The following is a 21,558-nucleotide window of genomic DNA, read 5'->3' on the forward strand; positions in this document are numbered from 1 at the left end:
GTATAGCGCCTTTCACGTTGGGAGGACGTCCCCAAGGTACTGGAAATTGGCTGTCCCTTGTATTGCAAGACATTTCCAACCACGTCGAACTGTCTCAGTCGATTGAATTAATATTTAAAACTTAGATGAATCGGACCTTGAGGTAGGCCTTTAATGGCTTGTATTTCTGTGCGCTCTGTGTGCTGTGTTTTGTTCCTCTTGTGTCGTTTGCTCTGGGGCCTATGCTGCCATGTGAGCAGTTGCTCCGCGAGCTTCAGCTTCCTCTCCACCTCCTTTATTTGGTGTCAGTGAAATCAGGAATGTCGTGTGTAGGAAAGCTTAAGTTCAAACCTACGCTTGCTTTATTTCGCCTATACTGAGAAGCGAGCTTTATTTCTATGGCTCTATTGACTTGATCATAAAACCGGTTTGTCCATGAATCATGTTGCAATTAGATCATGAATACTGTATACGGATTTAGTGAGCAGCGTTTTAATTGGACATTTTTTTCTTTTCCAGTGAACACCTACCTGTTTATGATGCAAGCCCAGGGCATCATGATTAGAGAGAGTGTGAAAACAATAGGATCCCAAGTGTATGAACAGGTCGTTCGAAGCACTTATGCAAAGACAAACGGCAGCCTGAATGGTACAGGTAACTACACAGTAATCAGGTTACCACCTTTAAGATGCAGATCGTATATCCTGTAAAATTCAGACTGATTGGCAAATGTGATGTTTGTATGTCAGAGAAAGACGGTTAATTTGTTGCCAATATGTGATACCTGAAGAAAAGCATTTTCATTCGCACGTCTAACAATTCTCTTTCCTTTGGCAAATTATTTATAGATACATACAAGACCGTATTAGTATTTAATGTAAACCTCCAACTGCACAATGCAAATCTTGCAGCAGGAGAGATTCAAAATGAGCAATGCTTGTTCTGCCCTTTACAGTGCCTCTGTGCAAGTTGCTGATCTGAATCTACAGCTTTCAGGCTGGAGGGGTTAAATGCATTGAAAATAAGAATATCAAAGTCACACTCAGAAACTATAGAAATATAGATATTTATGATGAAGACCAATCTGCCCATTGTGTCTGTGTTAGTGACCTTGAACAATCCTTTCAGTCCCACCTACCTGACCTTTCCCCATACCCCTGTAGCTGACTCTTTTTAAGGTTCCTGGTTCCTTCTTCAAGGCGAACATGGATTTTTGCCTCAATTACCACTCCTGGCAGGGCATTCCATACCTGAACTACTCTGTGCATGAAAACATTTCACTTAACCTCCCAATTTGGCCTCTAGTTGCTGACTCACCCTAATAATTACTGTGGAACATCTGGGTCCCAAATGTACTAACAATAAAAAAGCAGCAGCCAGCATCATTTCCTTTTCATTTCAGAAAAATGAGAAATACATGACTTGTTTCCAAATCAGATTGGTGAAAAAACTCACGGGATTCTGTAATAACCCTAAAATACATGCCCATTAGTGCGTCATATTTGATTTTTAGGATAAACACTTTACTACAACAATAACTTGCACTTGTATAGCGCCTTCCACACTGGGTGGTGTCTCAAGGCGCTTAACAATGGCGGAGTCCAAGGCCGATCCAGGGGGAGGGGAAAGGTGACTGTAGGCGCGGTCGAAAAGGAAGGTCTTCAGGCGTGACCTGAAGATGGGGTAGGAGGGGGCGAGGCGAAGGGGTTGAGGGAGAGAGGGATCATTTTAAGATGATTATTCTAGTCATCACTAAAACATTATCTACAATCTACAGCGATATGATTACAACAACAACAACAACAACAACAAGATTCCATTTATAGAGCGCCTTTCACGTCAGGAGGGCGTCCCAAGGCGCTGCACAGTTGGGTCATGACCCGAGCAGGGGGGAAATGGTCCGGGTGAGGGGAGGGAAGGGAGGGAGAGAGGAGGGGGAAATGGTCAGGTGAGGGGAGGGAAGGGAGGGAGCGAGGAGGAGGAAGAGAGTCGAGAGGGGAGCTGAAGGCACGGTCAAAGAGAAAGGTTTTGAGACCGGCCTTGAAGGAGGAAAGGGAGGAAGCGGCGAAGGCACTGGGGGATAGAGTTCCAGAGCCTGGGGGCTGAGAGGCTGAAGGCCCGACCACCGATAGTAGGGCGGTTGGGGCGGGGGACGTGGAGCAGACCGGAGCCAGAGGAACGGAGGGTACGGGCAGGTAGGTAGGGGATTACTGCGATTGCTGTACTTCGATATTCATCTTGACATAAGGCAGAACAGTATAGGGAGGGATCATTAGAGCTAGATGTGGAGGTCTTTACTGTTTGTCCACAATGAATAAAGTCCACTTAGGAGACTGTACTAACAGCTCCAATGCTTTACCATGCAGATTTCCGTGGTACCCAGTAACCAATTCCACTACAAACCTGCCTTGACTGAAGAGGATGATTGATGTGGTGGGGGAATGGGGCTTAATGAAAGAGGCAGGAAGGGAAAACAATTGAATATTAAATTCAATCCTCTTTTAAACTAAAGCTGCCATTGAGAACGCAAGTAATAATCCTGATTTATTAGATCAACCCTGACTTTTTACCCCTTGCCTCCCCTCCACCTCAATTATTTTAACCCAAAAGCCTAAAAAGCCAGGTCTTTCCTTTTGTGTGGTCCTACTAGCCAGTGGCTGTGATTTTCACATAATGAAAGTGGAATTTCAATTGAAAGTTGATGGTGAAGCATATGACGGGTTAAGTTATTCCCTATTTCTAATTGAATTTTGTGCAAGAATGTTGCACCGCGAATGACACTAAGCTACTAAGCTGTGTAAAAGTGAATTTGACTTAAATGATGTGCAAAGCATTTCGGGGATATTCTGTGCCCGAGTTGTCCAAATCCACGGCCAAAAGCGAACGAGTTACAAAGGTGCCAGTGATTACTTTAATTCTGCCTCAAATTATCGTACTGTATTCGCGCAAAACGTCAAACCAACACACAACTGATCACAACTGAAAATGTGTGTGTATATATATATATATAGGGGGGGCGACATTGTTGTCACCCAATGATTTGAGTCCATTAAACTAGACGTGCATTCTAACGGGTCTGCAAAACCAAGTGACCTGCTTCGCTCTGGGTCATCTGTTCGCTGTTTACGACCCTTGCACCTTCTGGCGTGGCTGACCTCTTTGACCACATAGCATGCTGGAAGCCAGCTGGTCACCATCTACTGCTCTTGACCGTGAATTAAAAGCACTCATGAGCATGGGCCTGGCCCGACTGTGCTGGAAGAATGCTGCAAGTCTCGTAACCGTGGGTCCACTGGTGTTGTAAGTGGGCTCGTGTTCTGGCCTGGAGTGTTATATAATGGGATCACCCTGTGTAATCTTTCCTGTAACTGTTGAAGATATCAAATCTCCTGTGCTCCGCCTCTATCCCCACAGATTATCCGGACGATTTAAATCTCAGCGAAACCGTTCTACAAACTACAACGTTTCTTCCGGAGGATTTTACCTATCTTCCTCACTTAGTCTGCCCCGAAAGACTTCCTTCTATGAGTGAGTATTGTATACCGTCATGTCATTGTTTGTGAGTTTTTTTGGAAATTGATTGAGCAGTGTTTTTTTAATCTGTGGTTAAAATTAATCTGAATTGCAAGAATTTGCTTTTTGAGGCTGCATCTAGAATGCTTTACAGTGCGGGAATGAAATTTCCCAATCTCCACCCAAAATTGGAAGCTCCACAAGTCAGTGCCACACCTATTAATCGAAGCCTCAATTGGCAGCTCTCTGTTATTCAGGTGCCAAAACCAGATTTGTTAAGTGCCTGAGGATGTCCACTTGACATGAAAGGCACTATTGTAAATGTAAAATTGTATTCAATCTTTCTATTCCACCAAACTCCCACAAATACACCCATTTCTTGAAGGTCATATTTTTATTTCATGATTGACGTTGGAAAGCTAGGTGAACAAAACAATCACATTTAAGAAAAAAAACAGGAAAATCACTTCTGCTGTACAAACAATACTCCCATCTCATCTGTCAGTGAAGCCATTTGTAGTAATGTATCCTCGTGCCCCTTTCTATTTTTTTTAAAAAAACAAGAAATTTGCTTTTATGTTAGCTTTCCCAAGTTTCCTTCCTTTCCCCACTCCAAAAACAAACGACCTGGAATGTTAATGTCCGTGATAATCTTGCTTGCACCACACTGGGCGAGAACCCACTGTGCATAAATGGTTTAAATTTATCTTAAACAAGCGAGTCCTTTCAGTTAAAATAGTTGGACTAAATGCATCCCATCCAGCTGTTCTCACAGTCTTCCAGATGAGCTGAGGTGGGCAGAAATGATGGGGGATCCTATTGCATCTGTCACTATATTACATGCTGCTTCGGAAAGTAGGTCAGGCCTGAGGTGGAAGGGAAGAGGTAGCTGCAGTATGTGGAACCTGGTCTCACTGAAGGTAGTTCAGGCTGATTAGCACGAATGCTACTTCTGTTAATTGGCAGATGGCGGAACTTTGGATCAGCAATTCCACTGTTTAAAGTGCTGTTACTGAGATGTATTATCTATTGTTCAGTCTGTCTTCAGAGGGCTGTCAGTAAATGGGTAATAGTGTAAATGGAGCGTTAGGAAATAAGAATGCAATTTTATCACTGTAGCCTCGTTGCTCTTAAAACTGTTAACTGAATAAGAGGAAGTTCTGTCTTTTTATTAATACTGTCAGGATCTAGTATAATGTGATGTTATGCATGCACAATGTTTTACACGCTATTTCTACATAACAATCATTTGCATTTACATAACAACGTCTCTGAGTGCTTGCATATAATGTATTAAACACTGCAAGTTTCGATTTTGCCCTTCTGAGCTTAGTTTCTTTGTTGGAGTGATGGGTTTTGAACTATTGATTAAGAGTACATTGTGTGTGTGTGTGGTGTCGTTTTCTCTCTCGCTTTCTCTCTCTCTCTTCCCGCTTTCCTGCAAGAGTCAGCAGTACTCTAGTTTCAAGCCATTCAGCATAAAAAAAAATCTTAAGTGTTTCACAAACATTATCTGGAAGAAAGGAATTGATCAAATGGATCTGGAAAACCACTGTTTTCTTCTTGTTCCCTGAACACTTAAAGCAACTCTGTGGTTTTTGATTGTAGGTTCCACATTGTGATTTCTAGAATTGCTTAGTGCTGCACTCAGCATTTTAGCGCTGACAACATTTAACAAAATGACCTTTTCATTCCCACTGTTTCCACACAGAAGGGCCAATTGATGTAAACATGACTGAACTGTCACTGGAAGAGATTCATCAACACTTTTTGAAGGATCCTTATATACAGCTTGGTGGTCATTGGAAACCTAAAGATTGTATTCCTCGCTGGAAGGTACAAAATTATTGCCTGCTTTACACAAAAAAAACTTATTTTTGTCCTTCCTATAGCTTAAGTTCTAAACTAGTATTGTGATTTTTTTTTAAAAAAGCCCAAATTTGTGCTTTTTACATTTTTTAAAAAAATACTACAGCTACTGATTTATTGCAGCAGTCCATTGCCATGATTTCTATTTTTTTGGGGAATTCTGCATTAACTGCAAATCTAATCATTTCACAAGATTATTGTTGACTTTTTTTAAGAGTAGGGACACCTTTCTCCATTCCCTTTTTCTCCTGAAGGTGATTTGATGCTTTCTGAGGATTTGGTCCCCAGGTGCTAGTCACCCTCTAGCACACAATCTAAGTGGCCACTATTCATTTCATCAGGTTATTTGTTCTTAAATGGAATTGCATCTTAGCCTGATCTTGTGCTCAGCTGTTGTTCACACACAGGTAATTCCAGCACAAGTTGCTGAATTTTGAGATCAGGAGAAGAAACCTATCTGATTTTACTTGGTAATTGTAGCTTCTTTCTTTCATCCGCTCTTTCTTTCTTTCTTTATTTCTTTATTTAACCAGCAGACAGTAACTGGGGATCTAACTGGGACCTTTATGATCTGTATTGCTCAGGCAACTACAGGGTTGTGTGATCAAGTAGCCACAATCGGGTATTTGGTTGGAGGTAACCAAAATATTATGGTGGGGAATAAAAGATATTTTGACTGCAGAAAGGAGCAGTCAATTTCTTAATGTAAACAATTTCTTTTTTTATTTTTTATTTTTATTGTTCTAAATTCAGGTGGATATATTTCCTGCACTTGAAATCCAGCTCCCGCATTAGTGTAATCTTGTAGAAATTGATCTGCTGCTGCTTTTTAATTTGAAAACCACACTCTTTTATTCTTCGATAATTGCCATCTCAACACTCTTGCTTGCTCTGCTCCCACAAATGTAGTTTTATTTTGCATTACTACTACTAATAATCCTTGCATTTGATTCTCTTCAAACTACAGGTGAAGCTTCTTTTGCCGTAGATTTTTTTTCCGGTTTGTTAAATAAATGACCCGTTTCTTCTGGAAGGAACATGGAAGATGTAGATTACAGAATTACTTTCACGCTGAGTTTGGCCTGATTGTTTCTATGCAAATGGAGTTCCTGTGTGACATTACCATCAGGGGTTGTTAATGGCAATTCCTTGTATGAATATCACATCTTTCCCATCTTTCATTATTATATACGTATCAAATCAACGGTAATAACTTTCCCTACAGCAATAATGTAGGTAGCCATAATCACGTTCACAAATCGTTGAAAGGGTGCCTTATTAAATGTCATTTACTCTTCCAATCAGGTGTACTGACTCTTATTGGTTTGAACTATACCTTGTTTCAGGTGGCGATTTTGATTCCATTCCGTAATCGACATGAACATCTACCGATACTCTTAAGGCATTTGATTCCAATGCTGCAGCACCAACGCTTGCAATTTGCCTTCTACATAATTGAGCAGGTAACTAACATTTAGTGTCTGAATGTTCATCTTATCTTAGCCTTTTGAAAGAATATTGAATGATTCTATTTAATATTTGGAGAAATGGCAAACATTAATGGGGTTTAGAAATCCATTAAACAATTGTCAACTGGTTTTGATCTATAATAACTACTGAATTGTGGTAGAGTAACAGAGTCTGTATTGTATGCAAGATATTGTCAATAGTCCAAAGACTATTTAGTTGGGAAATGCCACAATAAATCTAGGATTCCTCTGTGCTGGCTTTCTCTCTCCCCGCACCCTCCACCTAACCCCTCCCAATAATTACACGTGTTCCATCTCCATTTACAGTTAATTGAATGTGGTTCAATGCTTTTAACTAGAGAGAAGCAATATCTGGTGACGAGATTTCCAGAGTAACCCCTCAAATTGTGACAAATCTACAAGGTGCCTACGTGTTATATCCACAGTTAACTCTGATCCAGTAGCATAGATAAACCATTTACCTGTGAAACAAGTAGTGTAACAGGAGTTTGAGTACCAGGAATTTCCATTGGGTCAGTCAAACAAACCGGAATGTTTTTTCAACCAAACTTATCTGGTAGAATATGTTAATGTAATGGGTACTTAATTTAAATGTTCTCTGAATGGGGGAATTTAGATAATTTTAAGATAACTCTGACTATATCTGATATTTGGTTATAAAATACTAGTGTGTGTGATGCATATTTCTTTATAAAATGCAAACATGTATTATCAAAAGCTGATTCAGGCTCCAACCTCATTGTCAAATGTATGTTCTCTCATTAGGCCGGAATGCAGCCATTTAACCGTGCTATGCTGTTCAACGTTGGATTTATGGAGGCTTTGAAAGACGAGAATTGGGATTGTGTCATCTTTCACGATGTCGATCATATACCTGAAAACGATCGCAACTACTATGGGTGTGGAAACATGCCAAGGCACTTTGCTGCTAAATTGGATAAATACATGTACCTGTAAGTCCTGTTCTATGATTTGAAGCACATTATGTTTTCCTCCGCCTCACTCGAAATTCTACAAAGCTATATCCTAATCCTTGGCCCAGAAAAGCAACTCTGAGACTTATAACTGAGACTCTGTTATACTGTATGCTGCTTGCTCTGCAATGAGTCATCAGGAAATGTATATGTGGGCTAGGGACACTTAAGACTTGTGAATTTACTTATTCTGTGGGTTTTAACTAGTTTCCTACCACACTGATGCCCACTAAGTGGTCCAGGTTGTGCCTAGTTTTGAACCAAAAAAATGTTTGAACAAAAATACTTGAGTTTAATAATAATCCTTGCATTTGATATAGTGCCTTATCACGTCGTTGCGACGTCTCGAAGAGCTTCACCGATTATAACGTAAAGTGAAATGGCTGTATATTTTGTGAGCAAAACTGAGGTTGTGTTATGTTTTTCTTTTTCTACAGGCTTCCTTATAATGAATTTTTTGGCGGTGTAAGTGGATTGACAGTGGAGCAATTTAGGAAAATTAATGGTTTTCCAAATGCTTTCTGGGGTTGGGGAGGTGAAGACGATGATCTGTGGAATAGGTAGGTCAGTTTTGATTAGTAAATGGGGTCTGGATTTATGGATAGAATTCTGTGTAAAGTGACATCTGTTTAACAAAGAAATATCAGGCCCACTGCACATTCCTCACGTTATTATTGGCAGACGAGTTTCTAGACACTGCATTCTCTGGAACAAAAATCCATCTGCCTCTCTCACATACACTCCTCGTTCCCAAATATTTTGGTGCTTTCAGTCACCCTTGTGCTACCACCGGTGCTATCTGTCCCAATTTGCTTGATGATCCACATTCTTGTAAAGCACTTAGAAAAGCTATCCTACAGGAAAAGCGCTTTGCAAAAATGCAAATTGACATTGAGAAAACCACTCTTAAATCAAAATAAGGGCAGAGGGTAAGGCTGTAAAAGGTTCTGCTTTCTATTATATCATTTGTCCTAAAATTAATATTTTGGTACACACATGCAGGCTGTTTTGCAATAAAAATAGTATATGTGTGTTTCTCTCTCCCGCATTATTATGTAATGTCAAAGTTTTTGTTGCGACAAAAGAAACGTTCTTGCACACTCATAAGCCTTGCGGGTCTGTCAAAAATACTTCTAACTCGGATCCTGTTAAGGGACCTCTAGGTTCTAAGAAATTTACCCTAGTTCTGGTTATATTGCTCATATGAAAAGGGAGGCTTTTAAACTCATTCCATTACTTCTTCAATTTTCCCATTGCTTTCCTCTTCTTTACTTGTTTGGAACAGAACCCAGTTATTTAGATGGTCTGCCATGCTTAAAAGATGCATGGTCAGTGTTGGGGAAACTTTCTCATTTCCATTTACTTGTTCCTGTTTTACCAGGGCTTTAAGCTGGTTATGCACCAGCCACTTGATGTATGGAAGCTGGGGAATAAGGGAATACGTTACTGGTGGAGAACAACAACAATAACAAAATTACATTTATAGAGCGCCTTTCACGTCGGGAGGACGTCCCAAAGCGCTGAACATTCAGGTGTCGGGGTCCGAGCATGGGGGACGGGTGGTGTAGGGTTGAGGCAAGGAAGAGAGGTGGGAGGGGGACCAAAGGCAAGGTTGAAGAAAAGGGTCTTGAGACCGGCCTTGAAGGAGGCGAGGGAGGAAGCGAGGTGAAGGGACTGTGGGATGGAGTTCCAGAGTGTGCGGCAGAGAGGCTAAAAGCCCGGCCACCGATGGTAGGGCGACGGGCAGGAGACATGGAGCAGGCCGGAGCCTGATGAACGGAGGGAGTGGGCAAGTTGGTAGGGAGTCAGCAGGTCAGATAGGTAGGAGGGGGCAAGGCCATGGATGGTCTTAAAGGTGCGGACAAGGATCTTGAACTCTGGGGGATGGGGAGCCAGTGGAGTCGGGCGAGGGGGGGAGTGATGGGGTTTTGGATGATCTGCAGCTTGTGAAGGGAAGAGTTGGGAAGGCTGATGAATCATATTAACTGTGTTATGAAATGATTATTTGGAAACTGAATATTTAGTTTTATGTTTAATCGATAAGTTATCAAGGCTGTTTGTGGTCAGTCTGAACTCTATTGTACCTCAGAAATGCGTAGCTTCTGTGCTATCTTACTATTCAGCTTGCAAATCTTGTTGATAATTGCTGAAGTTCTTTGATATTACAATTCAATAGCTCCATCGCCTTAGATGAATAAACATTTACCTGAATCTCGTGATTCATTGCAATCATGTGAGATTTACATATTTTGCAATCGGGAATACTTGCTAACTAGTTTTACTTTTAATACATATAATATCCTTGCAATTGATATAGTGTTTTTCACATCTTCTAGACATCTCAAAGTGCTTCATAGAATATACTGTACAGTGAATTGACTGTATATTTGTGGGTGAAATGCAGCAGCCAATTGTGCACAGCAGTGCCCCGCAAACAGTTGTGGATTGAGTGACCAAATTTTTTTTATATAATGTATATAAAATATGANTTTTTTTCCTTCAGGGTTCAGTATGCTGGTTTTACTGCAACAAGACCTGAAGGTGATTTAGGAAAATATAAATCCATCCCCCATCACCATCGAGGGGAGGTACAATTCTTGGGAAGGTGAGTGAAAATGTCATTGTAACGTGTTTGCTTGAAATGTTTCATTCAATTCCGGTAGAATCGTTGGGGGTGGAGAGAGAAACCAACCTGAACCAGTTTTTAGCCCCTGTTCTTATGGTTCTATCAGTGTATCATGCTGATCGAAACCACATGACTGATTTGTCTCTCTGAAAAAGTCCCATTTCATTATGGCTTGGGTACTGCTGCAGTCCAACTAGCTAAAGTCACAGCTTGCCAATGATAGCAATGTTTGGGAAGCTTTCTGCGGCTTGTCCATCTGGAGACACCCTACCACATGGAGCATTGACTTGCAGGGTTAACAAGAACCAAATGAGAAGAATTCCTGCCGCTCCTAAGTCCTGCCAACTGGGAGTACAGTGTACTTGCCTGGCTCAGGAACCAGACTACTGAGACAGCCACAGAACATGGCCTCTATATTCTGACATTCTGTTGTCGAGCACGGGTCACCCTAGATTCAGCTCAGGTTAACTTTTTAATCGGGGTGGGGTGGGGGGTGGAGAGAGAGAAGATAATTAACTTTGTTTTTTGATGTGCAATAAGCCTTGTTTTGATACTATTCTCTTGATTGCAGATATGCTTTATTGAGACATTCTAAAGAGAGGCAACAGGTCGATGGCCTGAGCAACTTGAAGTACTTTCCAAATATCACAGTTTATGCCTTGTATAAAAACATAACTGTGAACTTGACACCGGAGCTGGCTCCAGTAAACGACTATTAAGCTATAATAGATATTAGGGTCTCTTGCCAAGAGAAAACATAATGGATGGACTTTTGGAACTTTTACTGGTAAAGATCTGCAGCAATCTAAGCAAATAGCAGTTCGACCTTGAGGAAGAAACGAGAAGTTAGATCTAACTTTAGTAATCGAGTTGTGCCATGGTCAGCAAAAGGACTGTGTAGCGGAACTGATGGTTCTAAACAACGTCTAACAAGGACTTCAGCGTCATTTGGTAATGGACTCCCATCAGTGTATTCCTTTCCTCCCTCCTTCCTTGTGGATAGCAGTGCCGTTGATAATCAAGAAGGGAAAAAATGAATCCAAGCAACTGCCGTTGCAGGAATGAATTGAAACCTACCCCAAGCCCACAGATTGGTTGAAGTTACTGTATTGTGTGATACCTTGGTGTAGAATGCCGAGTACAAATGGCCTGCTGCCTTTTCAATCACTGAAGATTAAATTAAACTTGCTGAAATTTTTTTTATTCATTAGCAATTAATGCACTTCTACCAGAAGACATCTTATTTGTAAATAATGTATGTGAATTGCCTTTTTTTTTACAGTCTGCTGAACCAGAAGTCTTTACATGTTCAGATCAAGAAATGCAAGTCATTGTGCATTTGTAATACATAGAACAAACTGAATACAATATCCCCGATTTTTTTTCCATGCAATATCACGATTTTGCCATCTTTTACTGCTGCACTCTGGTGCCGTTAAGGATTGTGAATTGTTCCTAGAATTTTTTTCCCCCCCAAATGTCTTATTTGAAGTGTTAGACCCTAGTTGCCTCACATTGCTCTGTGTCTATGATTATATGTTTGCATACTAACTTATTTTGCTAAGCGAATGGGCGTGTGTGCCAATGATACAGGGGCATTAATATTTCCTTATTAGCAACTTTAAGGTGCAAGACTGAGGTGTAGGAAGTGAGTCAGAAGACTGTGCTATTTCCATCTCTTCTGAGCAAGGTCAATGAGGACTTCCAGACGTTGTACAACTACTGATTTAATTTATTTTTTAAGTTTCTGAAAAGTTTTTCATAATGTTCTGCATTCAGAAGTCCAGTTGTCTTCCTAGCTGATTGTTTTTTGTTATCGGGCTGAACTGTTTCCCCCATCTCCCAACCCCCTTCACTTCCCGATGAACAACTAGATGGATCAAACTATTGTCAAACTTGACTGGTATAAAGTAGTAGTGTTTTTTGTTGTGCCAGTGCTCTTCACCACAGAATAAGATGTGGGATGGCATCTAGGATTCCCTGAGCAGGACTGGGATGAGATGCTTTTCAGTTGGGCATAGAGGTGGTCTGGCAAACCTGCTTGCAAGCTACTGCCACAGATCTATGAGCAGGACCCCAGCAAGCAAGGAGAAATCAATATAAATATATATAGTGTATATCATGTATATTTTTATATTCATCTATAGTTTACATCTCGTATGAGCCCCATGGTGCCCATCCAAATGTGCTGTAGTGGTGATATGACACACAGGCCCTGATGTTTACAGAGGGAACCTCACAATTTCAGTAGATGTTAGATTTGCAAGGTCATTTTCACAGCCAAGATGAGGGGGCATCTGTAATTGAATGTCCTTGAAAGGCTGGTAATGGTAGGCTTTTAAAACGTTACTGTGGATTTCAAGCTAATGTTTCACAAAGGACCATTACATGCATTCTTCAGAAGACCAGATATGAGGCAGTAAAGAGTGTAAGGTCAGTAAAGAGAACATCTAGATGTTCTTTTTTTCCCCTAATTTTGTAACACTGCTGACTCTGGGTTTTTTTAAAAAAAAACGTAATTTAAGTTGCTATTTTGCTTCAGTGCAGAAAATATACTTGTGAAACGTATGCCTTTTTTTGACACGACTGTCTGAAGTCACACTTCCCGTGACGACATTTCCTTTTATTGTCCTTTTCCTCTCCCAGCTTTCATGAAGCACTTAAATATTATACTTATCGATGTTTGAATACTATAAGCAGGTTGCGTTGTGAACAATTTGTAGAAAACAAAATTATCAGTGTGCACTTCTCAATGCAGTAGAATGAATACGTGTTCTTTTTGTTGAAGAAAAAAAAGTGCAGATAGGAATAGGAAAGCTGTTGCAGGGTTACACATCTTTTGAATGTTAAAGTTCACACCACAGGAAGTTTCATTTCTACAATAAATATGCTTTTCCCCCCCCATCGATGCATCTCTTAGCCTTTCAATATCAACTTAGTAAGGTGCTACTTGTCGGGAACAAAATGATTAGAGAAGTTAATTTGGTTACTTGAATCGACACAGAACCTGACTCCTACTGTATATATTATTATATATGTATATATATATATATGTTCTAAATTAGGGGCTTTGACTGCATCTAGGACTTGCTAGTGATAAAAAAAGAAATGTCTCACATTTTTAATCTGACATTGATGGTGAACACTGATGCTAGCAAAGTACAGATATCCTTTGCACCATAAACTGCTGTGCTGTTTTTCTCAACTGTTGGCATGAATTATTTATGTAAAAATGACTCCAACTTCATATTTCTATCTAGTTTTTTTTTGCATGTTTTCAAGATCAAGCTGGCGAGATTAGCAAAGTTCTAGACCTGTGCACTGAGAAAAACAAATTTAGAGCTCCAATTTGGTATTTCACCTCAAAGCCTTCTGTCCTATCTTTGAAGCCTATGTTTATACATTTTTGTATTAATTTATGAATGATTTTTTTTCAATAAAAAGTTCCACTATAAATTGCCGCGTGTGTTTTAATTACTGTGGGACGGGGCATATTTCAGTTTATACACTTGTTAATTTGAGTTGCAGAGAATAGAATGGGGAAAAAAACATTTAAAATGTTCTGAACAAATTGCTGCCTATGAACTTCCCAACAGCATATGGCAAGGCATTCAAGCCACAAAATACAGTCAGTTAACTTTACAATATATTCTGTGAAACGCCTTGAGAAGCTCAAGGACAAAATAAGGCTAGATCAAATGCAAGGATTATTATTCTCCTTATACAACGTGTTCTCAAATGCTCTTCTCTCAACTCAACCCTTTATAAGATCAGCAGCTCACCTTAAGGGCTTCTGTCCTATATTTGACACAATAGACTCAGTGTGTGTTTGTGTGTGTCTCTCCCCCGGCTTGACTTGGACCCTGATCCACACATCATTCTACCTGTTATGATAGGTGCTCTATTAAATCAACGATTATTTGTACTACAACTGCTTGAACACAAAACAAATATTATGGCCATTTCTCATCCTCTTTGCCACCCTCCCTTGGGATTTTGGTCGATTCTGAAGCCGTTTCGAGCAAAGTATTTACATCATGGTAAGATTTTGATCTATACCTAAGTGGGCTGAAGGGCCGTTTTCTCAACCAATCTTGTCTCTGGGTCTAATATTATACTATTTATATTACTAAATCATTCCATGGTAGCTTCCAAATGATTTATTTATAAAACAGAAAATGCAGTTAAGAATCGGTACAAATCTCTTGCACCTCTCTTGGAGATGAAGACTTAAAATTTGGTCTTGGAGGCCTGGCTGATCTCTGATTCCTGCTTTAACAAGAACAAAATTCCATTTTGTTTCATTTCACGGCGGGAGGACATCCCACGGTGGGCGACCTGGAGCAGGCCGGAACCTGCTGAACGGAGGGAGCAGACAGGTTGACAGAGGGTCAACGGGTCAGAGATGTAGGAGGGGGCAAGGCTGTGGAGGGCCTTGAAAGTGAGGACAGGGATTTTGAATTTTCAGCTCTGAGGGATAGGGAGCCAGTGGAGCCAGGCGAGGGTGGGGGTGATGGGATCACGGAGCCTGGTGCAGGAGAGGACATGAGCTGTAGAGTTCTGGATGATCTGCAGCTTGTGGGGGGAAAAGTTGGGGAGGCCAACGAGGGAGTTTCCATAGTTGAGCCTTGAGATGACAAATGCATGTATGAGGGTTTCGGCAGCCTAAGGCGTGAGGCAGTGGTGGAGTCGGGCAATGTTGCTGAGGTGGGGGAAGGCAGAGCGGGTCATGGCATGAATATGGGGGAGAAAGGACAGTTGCAGGTCAAACATGACGTCCAGGTTCCTAACTGGCTTGGTAAGGTGGAGCATGCATCCATAGATGCTGGTGCTGCCAGTGTCTTGAGGTGCTGAGGTGCTGTCGCGAGCCAATTAGGAAGGCCTCGGTCTTGCTGACATTCAGCTGTAGAAAGTTGGTTCTCATCCAGGACTTGATACCTGACAGACAGTCTGTCTGGGGGCAGAGAGACAAGAGTTGGGTGTCACCTGCGTACATGTGGAAGTTAACCCTATGTCTGTGGATGATGTCACCAAGGGAGAGCGTATAGAAATTGGAAGCGGAGGAGCCCGAGGACAGAGCCCTGAGGAACACGGCATGAGACTTGCGGGGGCTGGAAGACAAACCATTGACGGAGATAAATTGGAGATGGCATGAGAGATAAGACTTGAACCATTCAAGGACAGAACCTTAAAGGTTGAGGTGAGAGGAGAGGCAGTGCAGGAAAATGGAGTGGTCCATGGTATCGAAGGCAGCAGAAAGGTTGAGGAGGATGAGAAGGCAAAGGGAGCCCTGGTCACAGATGGACAGGATGTCGGTTGTGACTTTGACCAGAGCAGTTTCCGTCCTGTGAGCCAATTGCAATTGGAGGGGCTCATGATGGGAGTGGTACGAAAGAAGGGAGCAAAGCTGGGAAGCAATGACTCTTTCAAGGACCTTGGAAAGAAAAGGGAGGTTGGAAATGGGCTGGTATTTAGAAAGCAGGGATGGGTGCAGGGAAGGTTTTTTCAGGATGGGGTGATTATAGCTGTTTTTAGATTTTTAGGGGGATGGGGACTATGCCAGATGATAGGAGAGATTGATGGTGTCGGAGAGTAGAGGGGAAAGGAGGTGGAGCTGGAAGGTAAGTAGGGGAGTGGGGATGGGGTGGGGAGTGGGTTCTGTCCTTGAATGGTTCACTGGAGTGGTGTTTGGGAGGATTGAGGCAGCTGACTGCCTTTAACTGCAGTAGCTGCAGGATTATTCTGCCATCTGTTGGTGGCCTCTAGTTTTTAAAAACATTTCTATTTTAACATTTATAATTAAATATTTTGCCCACAAAATATACAGTCAATTCGCTTTACAGTACATCCTGTGAAGCGCTTTGAGATATCTCAACGACGTGATAAGGCACTATATCAAATGCAAGGATTATTATTATGATATTATTTGTAATTTTTAATTGATTTATTACTTTAATAAAACTGGCCTGCATTTTGGTTTATGGGTTTGTATGTTCAGTGTATCTTTCCATACCCTTGGAAATTCTACATACACCAATGAACCCTTACCCAGAGGTCATCCTTACCTGAAGGCCCCTTTGGTGCGTGCACTGAGTAGTTGTTGAAAGCAGGGTAGGTTGTGTTTGTATTTACTGCCATAAGAGATAAGATGACTCAGAGAAGTGAAGGGCTATTCATCTTGTGCCTAATCAGCCTTTTTTATCTGAACTGTGCCCAGTGCTCCATCTGAACTTGACAACAAAAAGAGACATGAGTTACACTGCAGGGAATTGGTATCTTTAGGATCCCATTATATAATTCATCATCTAGAACTTGCCCAAAAGAATTCTAGCGGTAGCAAATGATTTACCTCCAGAGAATTACTCTTCCCAACAAATCTTTCTATTCTGACTGTAGGTGTATCGATCATTTCATAAAGTGACCAGATGTTCGGCACTGAAGAGATATTACAGTGTGGTCTTCTGAGAGGTTGGTATGAATCGTGATGTAGTATGTGACGTCATTTAAATTTAATGGGGAGACCAAAAAGGTACACAATTGTGTGCAAGTGAATCAAATTAGAATAGATATTGTGCTCATTGCAGATAATATCCTAAGAGGCCTACGGTGAATATGCAGCAGGTAACACGTCTGTAATATGTGAATTAAAACATCACAAAATGGCACTGCATAATCACAATGCTGTTGATTGTGGTGCCATCCTTCAGATAAAACATTAAACTGACCTTGCATGTGCCTGTCTCAGGAGGACGTTGAAGATTCTATGGCACTATTCGATAAGAGAAGGAACTTTCCCCCCTGTGTCCTGGCCAATAATCCCCTAAATAAAATTGGTTCATGGCTCATTGAGGCACATTACTGTACATATCTGGCTGCCATGTTTCTCTCACAAGATACACAGCCACTCCACTTTGCAGTATATCCTGTGAAGCGCTTTGAGACGTCTCGACGACATGAAGGGTGCTAGATCAAATGCATTATGACTTTTCACCTTCTCAAGTTGAGAAGGGGTCGGGATCACCCGATTTATAGGGCTGAGAAATTTGTTGTTTCATCAAAAAAAAAGCACGTTCAAGAACCACCTTCTTTCTGGCACTTGTTCACTCATCCTTTTCAAAGAAAAGAGGGAGGTGTTGACAGGAATCCTAGTGACTAACCAAAATATTTTCAAAGAAACGCCATAGAACGTAGCAGGAAAGTAAACATAATGCAGATTCTTGTAGATTATCTCTGCTGTATGTTCACTTTATCTAAATATCAATATTTTCTATGAATCTCTGTAAGCTTTGGATATTTTTTCGTGAGCCCCCCATCCCACCGATCTCACCCTCCAGAACACCCACCCCTCTAACCGTCCCTCCATCACTGCATTGAGCTGCTTTTTAAATTTGTCAAATATCCTGACCTCTTCCACCTTTCCTGGAAACCTGAGTAAGGAACAACTTGTGACTCGGTCTTGCATCATCAGCCAACCCCACCCCACCCTTCCCATGTCACAGTACAGCTAACTTTAAGATCTCAACCAGTCTCTTTGCCTTGTGCCTTCAAAACCCTCTTTAAAACTTCTCTTTTTGACCATGTGTTTAATAATCCTTGCATTTGATATAGCGCCTTATCACGTCTTCGAGACGTCTCAAAGCGCTTCACAGATTATACTGTAAAGTGGACTGACTGCAAATTTTGTAGGCGAAAGTGCACCACAAAGTCCCACGAACAGTCATGCATTGAGTGACCAAATACGTTTCTATGTATATTTTTTTTGAAAGGGTTATTACCCCCAGAAAAGTAATCTGCTAATCGACTAAGTGCTGAATTGCAAAAACAAGTGCCAGTCAGGAGGTGGGCACGAATGTGTTTTTTGATGAAACAACAAACTTATCATCCCTATAAATTGTATCTCCCAAACAATTATCAAATGGTGAAAACAGGTTCCTACTTATTGTTTGGTAAACAGAGGTGTGCGGAGTTAGGAAACTTGCCTAACACTTTGCCCTGCCAGGGAATCGAACCCAGGTCCTCTCGCTAGCGAGGTGAATGTTTTAACTAATACTCTGCAGGACAGGACTCCTTTAATTATGTACGCACACAATCGATACCATAATCTATAATAATAATAATCCTTGCAATTGATATAGCCCTCTATAATGTCGTTGAGATGTCTCAAAATGATATACAGGATACACTTGAAAATAAACTGATTATATTTTGTGAGCGAAACGTGGCAGCCAATTGCGCACAGCAGTGCCCCACAACCAGTCCTGGATTGAAGTGACCAATGTTTTATTATAATTTTTTTTGAAGGAATTATTACGCCAGGAAAAGCAACCCGACAATCGACTAACAACCAGGTTCCTACTTACTGCTTGGTCAACAGAGGCATATGGAATAAGGAAACTTGCCCAATGTTTCGCCCTGCCAGGAATCGAACTCAGATCTCTCGCTTGCGAGACGAGTGCTCTAACCACTGAGGAGCTATCCAGAAGGTGCACAAAATAAATTGCGTCTCCTTCCTGTAACCAGCTCTTCTTGTTGACCATTACCACTTCTCAGCATGTTTGCTTATCGTTACCTCAAGTCCTGGATGAGAGCCAACTTTCTACAGCTGAATTTTAGAAGAGCGAGGCCCTACTGATTGGCTAACGCCATCGCCTCCGCAACTCAGCATCAGCATCCATGGATGCACACTCCACCTCACCAAGCCAGTCAGGAACCTGGGCATCTTCTTCGACCCTCCCCCATATCCGTGCCATGACCCGCTCTGCCTTCCCCACCTCCGCAACATTGCCCGACTCCGCCACTGCCTCAAACCTCAGGCCACCAAAACCCTCATACACCCATTCATCGTCTCAAAGTTTCACTACGGAAACTCCCTCCTTGTCGGCCTCTTCAAGTCCTCCCTCCCCAAGCTGCAGATCATCCAGAACTCTGCAGCTTGTGTCCTCTCCTGCACCAGGTGCCGTGACCCCATCAGCCCCACCCTCGCCCGGCTACACTGGCTCCCTATCCCGCAGAGGATAGAATTCAAAATCCTTGTCCTCACTTTCAAGGCCCTCCACAGCCTTGCCCCCTTCTACCTCTCTGACCTGCTGACTCCCTATCAACCTGACTGCTCCCTCCGTTCAGCAGGCTCTGGCCTGCTCCATAGCTCCTGCATGACCCGCCCTACCTTTGGCGGCTGGGCTTTCAGCCTCTCTGCCCCGACCCTTTGGAACTCCTATCCCACATTCCCTTTGCCTTGCTCATTCTGTTGCCTCCTTCAAGGCACGACTCAAGACGCTCCTTTTCGACTGTCCCTTCAGTTGCGCTTCTACCTCTCTGCCCTCCCTCATCCCAACCCTGCCCCCCCCGTCGCTCGGGTCCTGATCCCTGACTGTTCAGCGCCTTGGGGCGTCCTCATGTTGATGTTACTGGAAGTGATGAGTTCTTATTTGTTAATTAATTTGACTGGAACAATTCATCTAGTTTAGAATCATTCGTGGAAAGATTGCGTCAGTAAGCAGTTCTTTCGAAATTTTTCTTCTGTCAGCACTATTGTACCTTTCATTCAGGGCGTGTCAGCTTACTGAGTTAGCAAATTACAATTTGTTAGTTTTTTCTTTCTTGAGAGATTATTATCAGGTTTGTGGAATCTTGAATATCTTGTAGCCCTTTACAAAAACAATGTGAATCATTGTCTTTTGCCCCGTCGGAAATCGAACACAGGTCTCTCGCTTACAAGGCTAGTGCTCTCACCCGTTGAGCTACAGGTCTCAACAAGAGAGCATCCTACGTGAAGGGCACTATGTAATGCAACTTATTGTTCAAATATGACTGACCTTCTGTGCAATTTAGTTGTCCCTGTAACTGTGCTAATCTGCTGTGCAATGTGTCTACCTGCACCTCTCCTAATCTTACACTTTAGTTGTCTGTGTTTCTTTGTGTCTCTGAGTTGAGTGGATGATATGAAGTGTTAAAGTAGTGAGTATAGAAATTACGCTTACATTTCCTAGCTTCTCACAGCGTTTCTCACTGTTAAACCCTTGTATGGTTTAGTAATAGCATTCGCCAACAGGATTTAGATTGAGGAAAATGTGGAAGTCTATGTGGAACTTGATCAATGACTCTATCCTCGTAATCTGGAAAGTCAGTAAACGTCAAATAACAGTAAAAGTATTTAATTTTGAAGATAGCAACAATAATAATCCTTGCATTTGATATAGCGCCTCATCACATCCTCGAGACGTCTCAAAGCGCTTCATAACATAACATGTAGGAGCAGGAGTAGGCCATCCGGCCCTTTGAGCCTGCCCCGCCATTCAATCATGGCTGATTTTCTAATCTAACTCCAGCTAATAACCTAACCCTGCCTTATCTCTATATCCCTTAATCCCTTTTGCAATAAGAAATATGTCTATCTCAGTCTTGAATATGTTCAAGAACTGAGCTTCAACAGCCTTTTGGAGTAGCGAGTTCCATGCATTCACCACCCTTTGAGTGAAGAAGTTCTTCCTCAACTCAGTGCGAAAGGGCTGGCCTCTGATTTTAAGGTTTCAGTTTCTCCAACCAGGGGAAACAATCTCCCACAATCTACTCTATCATGCCTTTTGATGATCTTATAGGTTTCTATAAGATCCACTCTAATTCTTCTATATTCTAGAGAATATAGGCCCAAATTGGTCAGCCTATCCTCGTAACTCATCCCCTTCATCCCTGGTACTAACCTAGTAAATCTACGCTGCACCCCCTCCAAGGCAAGTACATCCTTCCTTAAATGAGGAGACCAAAACTGCACACAGTATTCCAGGTGTGGTCTCACCAGGGCCCTATACAGTTGCAGCAAGACTTCCCTACTCTTATACTCTAATCCTTTCATAATGAATGCTAACATACCGTTCGCCTTCCTAATTGCTGCTGCACCTGCAGACTAACTTTCTGTGATTGGTGTACAAGGACACCCAAGTCCCTCTGGACGCCAACACATTCCAATCTCTCCCCTCCTAAAAAATAACCCGCTCTACTGTTTTTGCTACCTAGGTGGATGACTCTGCACTTCCTACATTATACTTCATCTGCCACCTACCTGCCCAATCACCTAACCTATCTATGTCCTGCTGCATTTTTTTAATGT

At 41.8% G+C, this 21,558-nt stretch overlaps 1 protein-coding gene across 1 annotated transcript; it reads left to right on the plus strand.

Moving 5' to 3' along the window:
* Nucleotides 1-6,660: 6,660 nt before the first annotated feature.
* LOC103172840 (beta-1,4-galactosyltransferase 5) lies at nt 6,661-12,096 on the plus strand. The gene is made up of 5 exons (XM_007885548.2): nt 6,661-6,824; nt 7,617-7,804; nt 8,263-8,385; nt 10,329-10,430; nt 11,023-12,096. The coding sequence occupies exons 1-5, from the start codon at nt 6,777-6,779 to the stop codon at nt 11,168-11,170; spliced, it is 609 nt and encodes a 202-aa protein (XP_007883739.2). The 5' UTR covers nt 6,661-6,776; the 3' UTR covers nt 11,171-12,096.
* Nucleotides 12,097-21,558: the final 9,462 nt, after the last annotated feature.

This window comes from Callorhinchus milii, unplaced genomic scaffold, assembly GCF_018977255.1.
Source record: "Callorhinchus milii isolate IMCB2004 unplaced genomic scaffold, IMCB_Cmil_1.0 Scaffold18, whole genome shotgun sequence".
In the NCBI taxonomy this organism is placed as follows: domain Eukaryota; kingdom Metazoa; phylum Chordata; class Chondrichthyes; order Chimaeriformes; family Callorhinchidae; genus Callorhinchus; species Callorhinchus milii.